The 12,409-nt window shown below is 46.4% G+C and overlaps 1 protein-coding gene across 1 annotated transcript in view; it reads right to left on the reverse strand.

Annotated features, from left to right (window-relative positions):
- LOC115146472 (phospholipid-transporting ATPase IA-like) overlaps positions 1 to 12,409 on the reverse strand; it is a 33,449-nt gene that overhangs the window by 2,289 nt on the left and 18,751 nt on the right. Inside the window, exons 23-33 of the mRNA XM_029688572.2 lie at positions 11,565 to 11,748; positions 10,922 to 11,032; positions 10,469 to 10,543; positions 10,217 to 10,339; positions 9,853 to 9,931; positions 9,706 to 9,767; positions 9,426 to 9,482; positions 9,214 to 9,321; positions 8,990 to 9,078; positions 8,786 to 8,878; positions 4,078 to 4,157 (exon numbers count right to left, since the gene is read on the reverse strand). Coding sequence (XP_029544432.1) covers positions 4,078 to 4,157; positions 8,786 to 8,878; positions 8,990 to 9,078; positions 9,214 to 9,321; positions 9,426 to 9,482; positions 9,706 to 9,767; positions 9,853 to 9,931; positions 10,217 to 10,339; positions 10,469 to 10,543; positions 10,922 to 11,032; positions 11,565 to 11,748 — 1,061 coding nt within the window. The remainder of the gene's footprint in view (positions 1 to 4,077; positions 4,158 to 8,785; positions 8,879 to 8,989; positions 9,079 to 9,213; positions 9,322 to 9,425; positions 9,483 to 9,705; positions 9,768 to 9,852; positions 9,932 to 10,216; positions 10,340 to 10,468; positions 10,544 to 10,921; positions 11,033 to 11,564; positions 11,749 to 12,409) is intronic.

The following is a 12,409-nucleotide window of genomic DNA, read 5'->3' on the forward strand; positions in this document are numbered from 1 at the left end:
GGATTTTGTCGAGCAACAGATCTGGGGAAGGGTACCAAAAAACATCTGCAGCGTTGAAGGTCCCCAAGAACACAGTGGCCTCCATCATTCTTAAATTGAAGAAGTTTGGAACCACCAAGACTCTTAGTAGAGCTGGCTGCCCAGCCAAACTGAGCAATTGGGGGAGAAGGGCCTTGGTCAGGGATTAAGAACCCGATGGTCACTCTGACAGAGCTCCAGAGTTCCTCTGTGTAGATGGGTGAACCTTCCAGAAGGACAACCACCTATGCAGCACCCCACCAATCAAACCTTTACAGTAGATGGAAGCCGCTCCTCAGTAAAAGGTACATGACAGCCCGCTTGGAATTTGACAAAAGGCACCTAAAGGACTCTCAGACCATCAGAAACAAGATTTTCTGGTCTGATGAAACTAAGATTTAACTCTTTGGCATGAACGCCAAGCGTCACGTCTGGAAGAAACCTGGCACCATCCCTACGGTGAAGTATGGTGAACGCCGCATAATGATGTGGGGTGGTCTTTCAGCGGCAGCGACTGGGAGACTAGTCAGGATCGAGGGAAAGATGAACGGAGCAAAGTACAGAGAGAACCATGATGACAACCTGCTCTAGAGTGCTCAGGACCTCAGGCTGGGTCAAAGGTTCACCTTCCAACACGACAACGCAGGGGTGGCTTCGGGACAAGTCTCTGAATGTCCTTGAATGGCCCAGCCAGAGCCCGGACTTGAACCCAATCTAACATCTCTGGAGAGACCTGAAAATATCCAATCAAACCTGAAAGAGCTTGAGAGGATCTGCAGAGAAGAAATGGGAGAAACTCCCCAAATACAGGTGTGCCAAGCTTGTAGCGTCATACCCAAGAAGACTGGAGGCTGTAATCGCTGCCAAAGGGGCTTCAACAAAGTACTGAGTAAAAGGTCTGAATACTTACGTAAATGTGATATTTCAGTTTTTATTTTTAATAGATTAGCAAACATTTCTAAAAAACGGTTTTTGCTTTGTCAATATGGGGTAATGTGTGTAAAGAGGGGAAAAAACAACAATTTAAATACATTTTAGAATAAGGCTGTAACGTAACAAAATGTGGAAAAAGTCAAGGGGTCTGAATACTTTCCGAATGCACCGTACACTACATGACGAAAGGTATGTGGACACCTGCTTGTCGAACATTCCAAAATCATGTGCATGAATAAGGAGATGGTCCCCCCTTTGCTGCTATAACAGCATCCACTCTTCTAGACTTTGGAACATTGCTGCAGGGACTTGCTTCCATTCAGCCACAAGAGCATTAGTGAGGTCGAGCGATTAGGCCTAGCTCGCAGTTGCCGTTTCAATTAATCCCAAAAGTGTTCAGGTGGGGTTGAGGTCAGGGCTCTGTGCAGGCCAGTTCTTCCAACCCGATCTCAACAAAGCATTTCTGTATGGGGCCCTTGCTTTGTGCATGGGGGCATTGTCATACTGAAACAGGAAAGAGCCTTCCCGAAACTGTTGCCACAAAGTTGTAAGCACATAATCGTATAGAATGTCATTGTATGCTGTAGCGTTAAGATTTCCCTTCACTGGAACTAAGGGGCCAAGCCTGAACCATGAAAAACAGCCCCAGACCATTATTCCTCCTCCATCAAACTTTACAGTTGGTACTACGCATTAGGGTAGGTAGCGTTCTCTTGGCATCCACCAAACCCAGATTTGTCCGTCAGACTGCCAGATGGTAAATCGTGATTTATCACTCCAGTGAACTGCCCCAGAGTCCAATGGCGGAGAGATTTACACCATTCTAACCGACACTTGGCATTACGAATGGTGATCTCAGGCTGTGTGTGGCTACTTGACCATGGAAACCCATTTCATTAAGCTCCCGACGAACAGTTCTTGTGCTGAAATTGCATCCAGAGGCAGTTTGGAACTCGGTAGTGAATGTTGTAACCGAGGACAGACGATTTTTACGCGCTCCAGCACTCGGTGGTCCCGTTCTGTGAGCTTGTGTGGCCTAACACTTCGCGTCTGAGCCGTTTCTACTTCACAAATACAGCAGGGCAGAAATGTTACAAACTGACTTGTTGGAAAGGTAGAATCCTATGACGGTGCCATGTTGAAAGTCACTGACCTCTTCAGTATGTCCATTCTACTGCCAATGTTTGTCTATGGAAATTGCATGGCTGCGTGCTCGATTTTATACATCTGTCAGCAATGGGTGTGGCTAAAATACCCAAATCCACTAATTTGAAGGGGTGTCCACATACTTTGTATATACAGTGCCTTGCAAAAGTATTCACCCACCTTGGCATTTCCCCCCCCAAAAATGTGCATTACAACCTGCAATTTAAATGGATTTTTATTTGGATTTCATGTAATGGACATACACAAAATAGTCCAAAGTGGTGAAGTGAAAAAAATTCACTTATTTCAAAGAAAATGCAAAAGTGGTACAGAAAAAAATAAGCAAAGATGTTTGGCCTGTGGGAGACTCCCCACACATATGGAAGAAGGTACTCTGGTCAGATGAGACCAAAATTGAGCTTCTTGGCCATCAAGCAAAACGCTATGTCTGGTGCAAACCCAACAACTCTCATCCCCCGAGAACTCCATCCCCACAGTGAAGCATGCTGGTGGCAGCATCAACCTGTGGGGATGTTTTTACATCGGCATGGACTGGGAAACTGGTCAGATTTGAAGGAATGATGGATGGCGCTATATAAAGGGAAATTCTTGAAGGAAACCTGTTTCAGTCTTCCAGAGATTTGAGACTGGGACAGAGGTTCACCTTCCAGCAGGACAATGACCCTAAGCATACTGCTAAAGCAACACTTGAGTGGTTTAAGGGGAAACATTTAAAATGTCTTGGAAAGGCCTAGTCAAAGCCCAGACCTCAATCCAATTGAGAATCTGTGGTATGACTTAAAGATTGCTGTACACCAGCAGAGCCCATCCAACTTGAAGGAGCTGGAGCAGCTTTGCCTTGAAGAATGGGCAAAAATCCCAGTGGCTAGATGTTCCAAGCTTATAGAGACATACCCCAAGAGACTTGCAGCTGTAATTGCTGCAAAAGTTGGCTCTACAAAGTATTGACTTTGGAGGGGTGAATAGTTATGCACGCTCAAGTTTATTTTGTTGTTGCCTATTTCACAATAAAACATATTTTGCTTGAGTAGTTATTTACTTCAAAGTGGTAGGTATGTTGTGTAAATCAAATGATACAACCCCCCCCAAAATCAATTTAAATTCCAGGTTGTAAGGCAACAAAATAGGAAAAATGCCAAGGGGGTGAATACTTTCACAAGCCACTGTATAGTGTATATCCTAACACAATACATATCCTACACAATAGTTTCTTCTCATATTAAGAACAATTTCTATTCTTCTAGCCCACAGGTCCATCTATTCAAACTACAGGGACGATTCTAACCGCTGTCAAAGCTCTATGACTCCAGGGAAGTTTACCTACTTTACACAGATCCAACCTTGTGAGGGGCTCACTAACCTTCACACCTCGAGTGACAACGACAATCTCACCCCCTCCATGCCTGCATGTGTATGGAGGCAGTGAGGGAGGGACACATGGCATTGTGGGAAATGTAGTCAGAGTGTTGTCAAAGGCAGTACAGTAGGAAGTTAGACAAACGGATTCTCCAATAGAAATCCCCGATCACACTTGTAGGCGATGTCATGGCGACGTTGGCTAGCAAAGCTCATGCGAAGAAGCACGTCATCGAGTCTAACGGTCTTCTATCTATCCCATGTGCAGGCCGTCAATATCAAAAGGCCCTCCTTCGATATATAGTTGTTTTTTGACTAAAAGAAAAACATGTCAGTTTGTCACTTTCACGAGGTTGGAGTAATAACATGTTCAACTACTTAAGACATTGGCTCCAATCTTGGTTGTGCCTTTAGGATGAATTTTACACTTCTCTGATTGACTTCTCAAACCCCGGCCTGGTCTGTTTGGCAAGCGTTTCCGGACGTTTTGTGATGTTGTGCCTTCTGGGTTTAGACACTATCATAGATGGTGATGTTTTACTGTTACTACAGAAGGAAGAGGACAAGTGTGAAGCACCACATTCTGTAAGGCGTGTGACTTACGTAGCATGTTCTGAGGGACGGACTCTGTGCTGTATGCCGACGATATGCTGTTCTTCAGGAGCTGAGCTCTCTCTGACAAGCTACACACACACACACACACACACACACACACACACACACACACACACACAGAGAGAAGAGTACATCAGACAAACAAAAAGCATGCACACATTGACTCTGTACCGGTACCCCCTGTATATAGCCTCCACATTGACTCTGTACCGGTACCCCCTGTATATAGCCTCCACATTGACTCTGTACCGGTACCCCCTGTATATAGCCTCCACATTGACTCTGTACCGGTACCCCCTGTATATAGCCTCCACATTGACTCTGTACCGGTACCCCTGTATATAGCCTCCACATTGACTCTGTACCGGTACCCCTGTATATAGCCTCCACATTGACTCTGTACCGGTACCCCTGTATATAGCCTCCACATTGACTCTGTACCGGTACCCCCTGTATATAGCCTCCACATTGACTCTGTACCGGTACCCCCTGTATATAGCCTCCACATTGACTCTGTACCGGTACCCCATGTATATAGCCTCCACATTGACTCTGTACCGGTACCCCTGTATATAGCCTCCACATTGACTCTGTACCGGTACCCCTGTATATAGCCTCCACATTGACTCTGTACCGGTACCCCCTGTATATAGCCTCCACATTGACTCTGTACCGGTACCCCTGTATATAGCCTCCACCCCCATGTATATAGCCTCCACATTGACTCTGTACCGGCACCCCCTGTATATAGCCTCCACATTGACTCTGTACCGGTACCCCTGTATATAGCCTCCACATTGACTCTGTACCGGTACCCCCTGTATATAGCCTCCACATTGACTCTGTACCGGTACCCCTGTATATAGCTCCACATTGACTCTATAGCCTCCACATTGACTCTGTACCGGTACCCCTGTATATAGCCTCCACATTGACTCTGTACCGGTACCCCTGTATATAGCCTCCACATTGACTCTGTACCGGTACCCCTGTATATAGCCTCCACATTGACTCTGCCTCCACATTGACTCTGTACCGGTACCCCCTCCACATTGACTCTATAGTACCCCTGTATATAGCCTCCACATTGACTCTGTACCGGTACCCCCCTGTATATAGCCTCCACATTGACTCTGTACCGGTACCCCTGTATATAGCCTCCACATTGACTACCCCCTGTATATAGCCTCCACATTGACTCTATACCAGTACCCCTGTATATAGCCTCCACATTGACTCTGTACCTACCCCTGTATATAGCCTCCCATTGACTCTGTACCGGTACCCCCTGTATATAGCCTCCACATTGACTCTGTACCGGTACCCCCTGTATATAGCCTCCACATTGACTCTGTACCGGTACCCCTGTATATAGCCTCCACATTGACTCTGTACCGGTACCCCTGTATATAGCCTCCACATTGACTCTGTAGTACCCCCTGTATATAGCTCCACATTGACTCTATACCAGTACCCCTGTATATAGCCTCCACATTGACTCTGTACCCCCTGTATATAGCCTCCACATTGACTCTATACCGGTACCCCTGTATATAGCCTCCACATTGACTCTGTACCGGTACCCCTGTATATAGCCTCCACATTGACTCTGTACCGGTACCCCCTGTATATAGCCTCCACATTGACTCTGTACCGGTACCCCCTGTATATAGCCTCCACATTGACGGTACCCCCTGTATATAGCCTCCACCGGTACCCCCTGTATATAGCCTCCCATTGACTCTGTACCGGTACCCCCTGTATATAGCCTCCCATTGACTCTGTACCGGTACCCCCTGTATATAGCCTCCACATTGACTCTGTACCGGTACCCCCTGTATATAGCCTCCACATTGACTCTGTACCGGTACCCCTGTATATAGCCTCCACATTGACTCTGTACTACCCCTGTATATAGCCTCCACATTGACTCTGTACCGGTACCCCCTGTACCCCTGTATATAGCCTCCACATTGACTCTGTACCGGTACCCCTGTATATAGCCTCCACATTGACTCTGTACCGGTACCCCCTGTATATAGCCTCCACATTGACTCTGTACCGGTACCCCTGTATATAGCCTCCACATTGACTCAGTATACCCCTGTATATAGCCTCCACATTGACTCTGTACCGGTACCCCTGTATATAGCCTCCACATTGACTCTGTACCGGTACCCCCTGTATATAGCCTCCACATTGACTCTACCGGTACCCTGTATATAGCCTCCACATTGGTACCCCTGTATATAGCCTCCACATTGACTCTGTACCGGTACCCCTGTATATAGCCTCCACATTGACTCTGTACCGGTACCCCTGTATATAGCCTCCACATTGACTCTGTACCCCCCTGTATATAGCCTCCACATTGACTCTGTACCGGTACCCTCTGTATATAGCCTCCACATTGACTCTGTACCGGTACCCCTGTATATAGCCTCCACATTGACTCTGTACCGGTACCCCCTGTATAGCCTCCACATTGACTCCTACCCCTGTATATAGCCTCCACATTGACTCTGTACCGGTACCCCCTGTATATAGCCTCCACATTGACTCTGTACCGGTACCCCTGTATATAGCCTCCCATTGACTCTGTACCGGTACTCCCTGTATATAGCCTCCACATTGACTCTGTACCGGTACCCCCTGTATATAGCCTCCACATTGACTCTGTACCCCCTGTATATAGCCTCCACATTGACTCTGTACCGGTACCCCTGTATATAGCCTCCACATTGACTCTGTACCGGTACCCCCTGTATATAGCCTCCACATTGACTCTGTACCGGTACCCCTGTATATAGCCTCCACATTGACTCTAGCCTCCACATTGACTGGTACCCCCTGTATATAGCCTCCACATTGACTCTGTACCGGTACCCCTGTATATAGCCTCCACATTGACTCGGTACCGCCCCCTGTATATAGCCTCCACATTGACTCTGTACCGGTACCCTGTATATAGCCTCCCATTGACTCTGTACCGGTACCCCCTGTATATAGCCTCCACATTGACTCTGTACCGGTACCCCCTGTATATAGCCTCCACATTGACTCTGTACCGGTACCCCTGTATATAGCCTCCACATTGACTCTGTGTACCCCCTGTATATAGCCTCCACATTGACTCTGTACCGGTACCCCTGTATATAGCCTCCACATTGACTCTGTACCGGTACCCCTGTATATAGCCTCCACATTGACTCTGTACCGGTACCCTGTATATAGCCTCCACATTGACTCTGACTACCCCTGTATATAGCCTCCACATTGACTCCGGTACCCCCTGTATATAGCCTCCACATTGACTCTGTACCGGTACCCCTGTATATAGCCTCCACATTGACTCTGTACCGGTACCCCTGTATATAGCCTCCACATTGACTCAGTACCGGTACCCCCTGTATATAGCCTCCACATTGATCTGTACTGGTCTATAGCCTCCACATTGACTCTGTACCGGTACCCCCTGTATATAGCCTCCACATTGACTCTGTACCTGGTACCCCCTGTATATAGCCTCCACATTGACTCTACCGGTACCCCTGTATATAGCCTCCACATTGACTCTGTACCGGTACCCCCTGTATATAGCCTCCACATTGACTCTCTACCGGTACCCCCTGTATATAGCCTCCACATTGACTCTGTACTGGTACCCCCTGTATATAGCCCCGCTATTGGTATATAATGCTGCTCTTTAATTATGTTATTATCTTATCTGTTACTTTTTTTTTCTTCTTAAAACTGCATTGTTGGTTAAGGGCTTGTAAGTAAGCATTTCACTGTAAGGTGAAACACCTGTTGAATTCAGTATTTCACTGTAAGGTCCTCACCTGTTGAATTCAGTATTTCACTTTAAGGTCTACACCTGTTGAATTCAGTATTTCACTGTAAGGTGAAACACCTGTTGAATTCAGTATTTCACTGTAAGGTCTACACCTGTTGAATTCAGTATTTCACTGTAAGGTCTACACTTGTTGAATTCAGTATTTCACTGTAAGGTCTACCTACACCTGTTGAATTCAGTATTTCACTGTAAGGTCTACACTTGTTGAATTCAGTATTTCACTGTAAGGTCCTCACCTGTTGAATTCAGTATTTCACTGTAAGGTCTACACCTGTTGAATTCAGTATTTCACTGTAAGGTCTACACCTGTTGAATTCAGTATTTCACTGTAAGGTCTACACCTGTTGAATTCAGTATTTCACTTTAAGGTCTACACCTGTTGAATTCAGTATTTCACTGTAAGGTCTACACTTGTTGAATTCGGTATTTCACTGTAAGGTCTACCTACACCTGTTGAATTCAGTATTTCACTGTAAGGTCTACACTTGTTGAATTCAGTATTTCACTGTAAGGTCTACACCTGTTGAATTCAGTATTTCACTGTAAGGTCTACACTTGTTGAATTCGGTATTTCACTGTAAGGTCTACACCTGTTGAATTCGGTATTTCACTGTAAGGTCTACCTACACCTGTTGAATTCAGTATTTCACTGTAAGGTCTACACTTGTTGAATTCAGTATTTCACTGTAAGGTCTACACTTGTTGAATTCGGTATTTCACTGTAAGGTCTACACCTGTTGAATTCAGTATTTCACTGTAAGGTCTACACTTGTTGAATTCGGCGCATGTGACATTGTTTGAATTTTATTTTCTCAATACAGTTAGATGGTATAAAAATACCTTTTCCCATGAACCACTACTCCAGGGTCCTGAGCCTTAGCTTCAAGCTCCTGCACCTCATCAACCAGGTTCTTCCAGAAAGACCTCTTTACCCTGAGCGAGAGAGAAGAGAGAGATGTAAATTCTATTATAGAATGAAAGGGCTGTGTAAAGAGTAGTTGTTCCTCTGAAGCTAGCACTGTATGTATTAAGGTCTGGACTCACACTCTGAACGCCACGTCAAACAGCAGTGAGGTGACAGGGATGAAGAGGAGACTCATCCAGAACACTCCTGAGGTGAACAGCATCTCTGCCTGCAACACACACACGCACACACACACTTAAAACTTTCGACACGTGAATGGTAAGTTTGCTTCTGTGTTGCTTATTGTGCAACATATTTGTCCAACAAATGCATATTGTTGAACATAGAGTGATCCGTACTTTACCTGACCAGACATGTCTGGTGCAATAGCTATAACTGGCCACAAGGTGGAGTAGAGCCAGAAGAACAACACCCACAGGAACACACTGCCCCAGATGGCTATGTGACTGAACTACAGAGGGAGCAACAGAGCAGGTCAGGAAAAACATCACACTTTGCAATTGTTTCTCATCGTCATATTCTGAATGACAGAAATGGGAAGCCTACTGAACCCACCAGTGTCCATGATGAAGTCTCCAGTCCAGCTTTGAGACAAACGGTTATCACCACAAACTGGAGGACGGAGAAGAGAGAAAACAAGTCACTTTACCAGGCAACATTTAATGAGGATATAGAAAATCAGAGGTGTCGTGTCTTCTCTATCGAAGTCTTGCTACTGTGTGTATACTAAATTCAGAAACAATTTTACCAAAGTGTTTTCAGATATTTCATTGAGAGCTGGGAAGGCTATCCAAAAACAAACCAGACCTTTCTTTTGGGCATGCAGTCAACCTACCGTGTAAACCATATTTCCTAAGAGAAGATAGTCTGGAGTCTTCCCGTTCCAAGACACAGTATCTGGAATAAAAGAAACCAAACATGCAGGACTGTTTAATACTAGAACGGACCGAGACAGCTGGACAGACGGGACAGAAACACACACCGTGTTGGAAGATCAGCAGGGGTAGCCAGAAGAGGATGACAGAATGGAGGAGGCCGTTGAGACAGTGAGCCCAGAACACCTGCAGTGGGACAGGGGGAAACAAATGAACCAAGAGGGCCCAGTTCCAACTTCCAAATGGACTTAAAGTCCCTAATGCTATAAACATTTTGATTGTGCAGGCATTATTCGTTTATCTTTGAAAACTTGGTAAATGCCCAAATGTTGAAATGTGAAGAAAAAAAAAATGATTATGCAAATGTTACACGCCCAAATGCGTGCTGCTCAGGATTGATAAATGAGAAAGGCCCCTCGTCTCCTTTTCACAAGGCAATAATGACCGGGGTTAAATGGGTGGAGGTTGTACCTTGGTGTTGAAACCCAGTGCGTTCTGGGAGGTCTTGTAGAGTTCTGGGTATTTTAGCATGTTCTCTTTCTTGCAGCAGCGCTCAAATATACCCAGGGCCAGAGGAGGCATCGCTGTGAAGATCTATCACACACACACACACACGTACACACACACACACAAAGACTAAAAAGTGATACAGTCGTATTTTACCAGGGGGTAAATCAGAAGAACTCCATGTAAGGATTGAATAAGGAGTGTACACACACTTACCACATTGTAAAGACCAATGCACCAACGTTCAAATAGAATCTGACCAGAGAACCCGTTCACGATCGCAAACCAGATCTAAAAAAAACAAGATGAATGAGTGACTGAGGTTCTCTATTACACACTGACATCCATGTTGATCTCAAAGGGTTGCAGAATTATGGGAACTTTCACAAAATCCCAATGAGACATTAGAAGAAAAAAAAAAACTGGTTAGAGGATTTCCTGCTTATTCCTTCCAACCGGGACTTCTGGAAATTTACCAGAATTCTACTGAAGCAGCCCTATTGAAGCGGTCCTACTGAAGCAGTCCTACTGAAGCAGCCCTACTGACGCAGACCTACCGAAGCAGCCCTACCGAAGCAGCCCTACCGAAGCAGCCCTACCGAAGCAGCCCTACCGAAGCAGCCCTACCGAAGCAGCCCTACCGAAGCAGCCCTACCGAAGCAGCCCTACCTCTATGATGTACAACACTATGTTCTTGTAGAAACAGTACAGGATGCATTTGGACACTCGGTTGTAGTTCCACGCCCCATGGACTAGAAGAAGATTCCTCAGGTACTTAAACTGAAAAGACAGGGAACGAAACAGAGAGAGACATAAAGATAGAGACATAGCGAGACAGACGGAGCGAGACAGAGACCAGATGCCACATATTAGGGTTAGGTGATATCCACAATATCATATCGGCGATTTGCCCTTGTTAAATAATGCCATAAATTATATTATTTCCCCCTAAAAACCAGTCCTCAACTACATCCAGAAGTAATGATGTGTTAAGGTGATAAGAGGGGTTACCTGGGCGATAGAGGGGTTACCTGGGCGATAGAGGGGATACCTGGGCGATAGAGGGGTTACCTGGGCGATAGAGGGGTTACCTGGGCGATAGAGGGGATACCTGGGCGATAGAGGGGATACCTGGGCGATAGAGGGGTTACCTGGGCGACAGAGGGGATACCTGGGCGATAGAGGGGTTACCTGGGCGATAGAGGGGTTACCTGGGCGATAGAGGGGATACCTGGGCGATAGAGGGGTTACCTGGGCGATAGAGGGGATACCTGGGCGATAGAGGGGTTACCTGGGTGATAAGAGGGGTTACCTGGGCGATAGAGTAGTCTGAGGAGTTGGCGGCCTGCAGGCCCTCGTTGCCAGAGATGCCCACGCCAACGTGAGCCGTCTGGATCATGCCCACGTCGTTGGCACCGTCACCGACGGCCAGGGTGATCACCTTCACCTGCCTCTTGACCAGGTCCACCACCTCCGACTTCTGCAGTGGAGACACCCTGGGCACACACGTGATATTGAATCATCACTGAATATGATTGTTTATAGCAGGGCTCTCCAACCCTGTGCATGGAGAGATACCGTCCTGTAGGTTTTAACTCCAACCCTGTTCCTTGAGAGATACCGTCCTGTAGGTTTTAACTCCAACCCTGTTCCTTGAGAGATACCGTCCTGTAGGTTTTAACTCCAACCCTGTGCATGGAGAGATACCGTCCTGTAGGTTTTAACTCCAACCCTGTTCCTTGAGAGAGAGATCCAACCCTGTTCCTGAGAGATAGGTTTTAACTCCAACCCTGTTCCTTGAGAGATACCGTCCTGTAGGTTTTAACTCCAACCCTGTTCCTTGAGAGATACCGTCCTGTAGGTTTTAACTCCAACCCTGTTCCTTGAGAGCTACAGTCCTGTAGATTTTCAATCCAACCCTAAACTAGTGCACCTGATTCTAATAATTAGCTGAATCAGGTTAGTTCCAACTGGAGTTGGAGTGAACAGGAGTGTTGGAGTGAATACAACGACAGGAGGGTGGTTCTCCAGGAACAGGGCTGGAGTGAACACCGACAGGAGGGTGGTTCTCCAGGAACAGGGCTGGAGTGAATACAACGACAGGAGGGTGGTTCTCCAGGAACAGGGGAGTGAACACCGACAGGAGGGTGGTTCTCC

The sequence above is a fragment of the Oncorhynchus nerka genome, linkage group LG18 (assembly GCF_034236695.1).
Source record: "Oncorhynchus nerka isolate Pitt River linkage group LG18, Oner_Uvic_2.0, whole genome shotgun sequence".
Lineage (NCBI taxonomy): Eukaryota > Metazoa > Chordata > Actinopteri > Salmoniformes > Salmonidae > Oncorhynchus > Oncorhynchus nerka.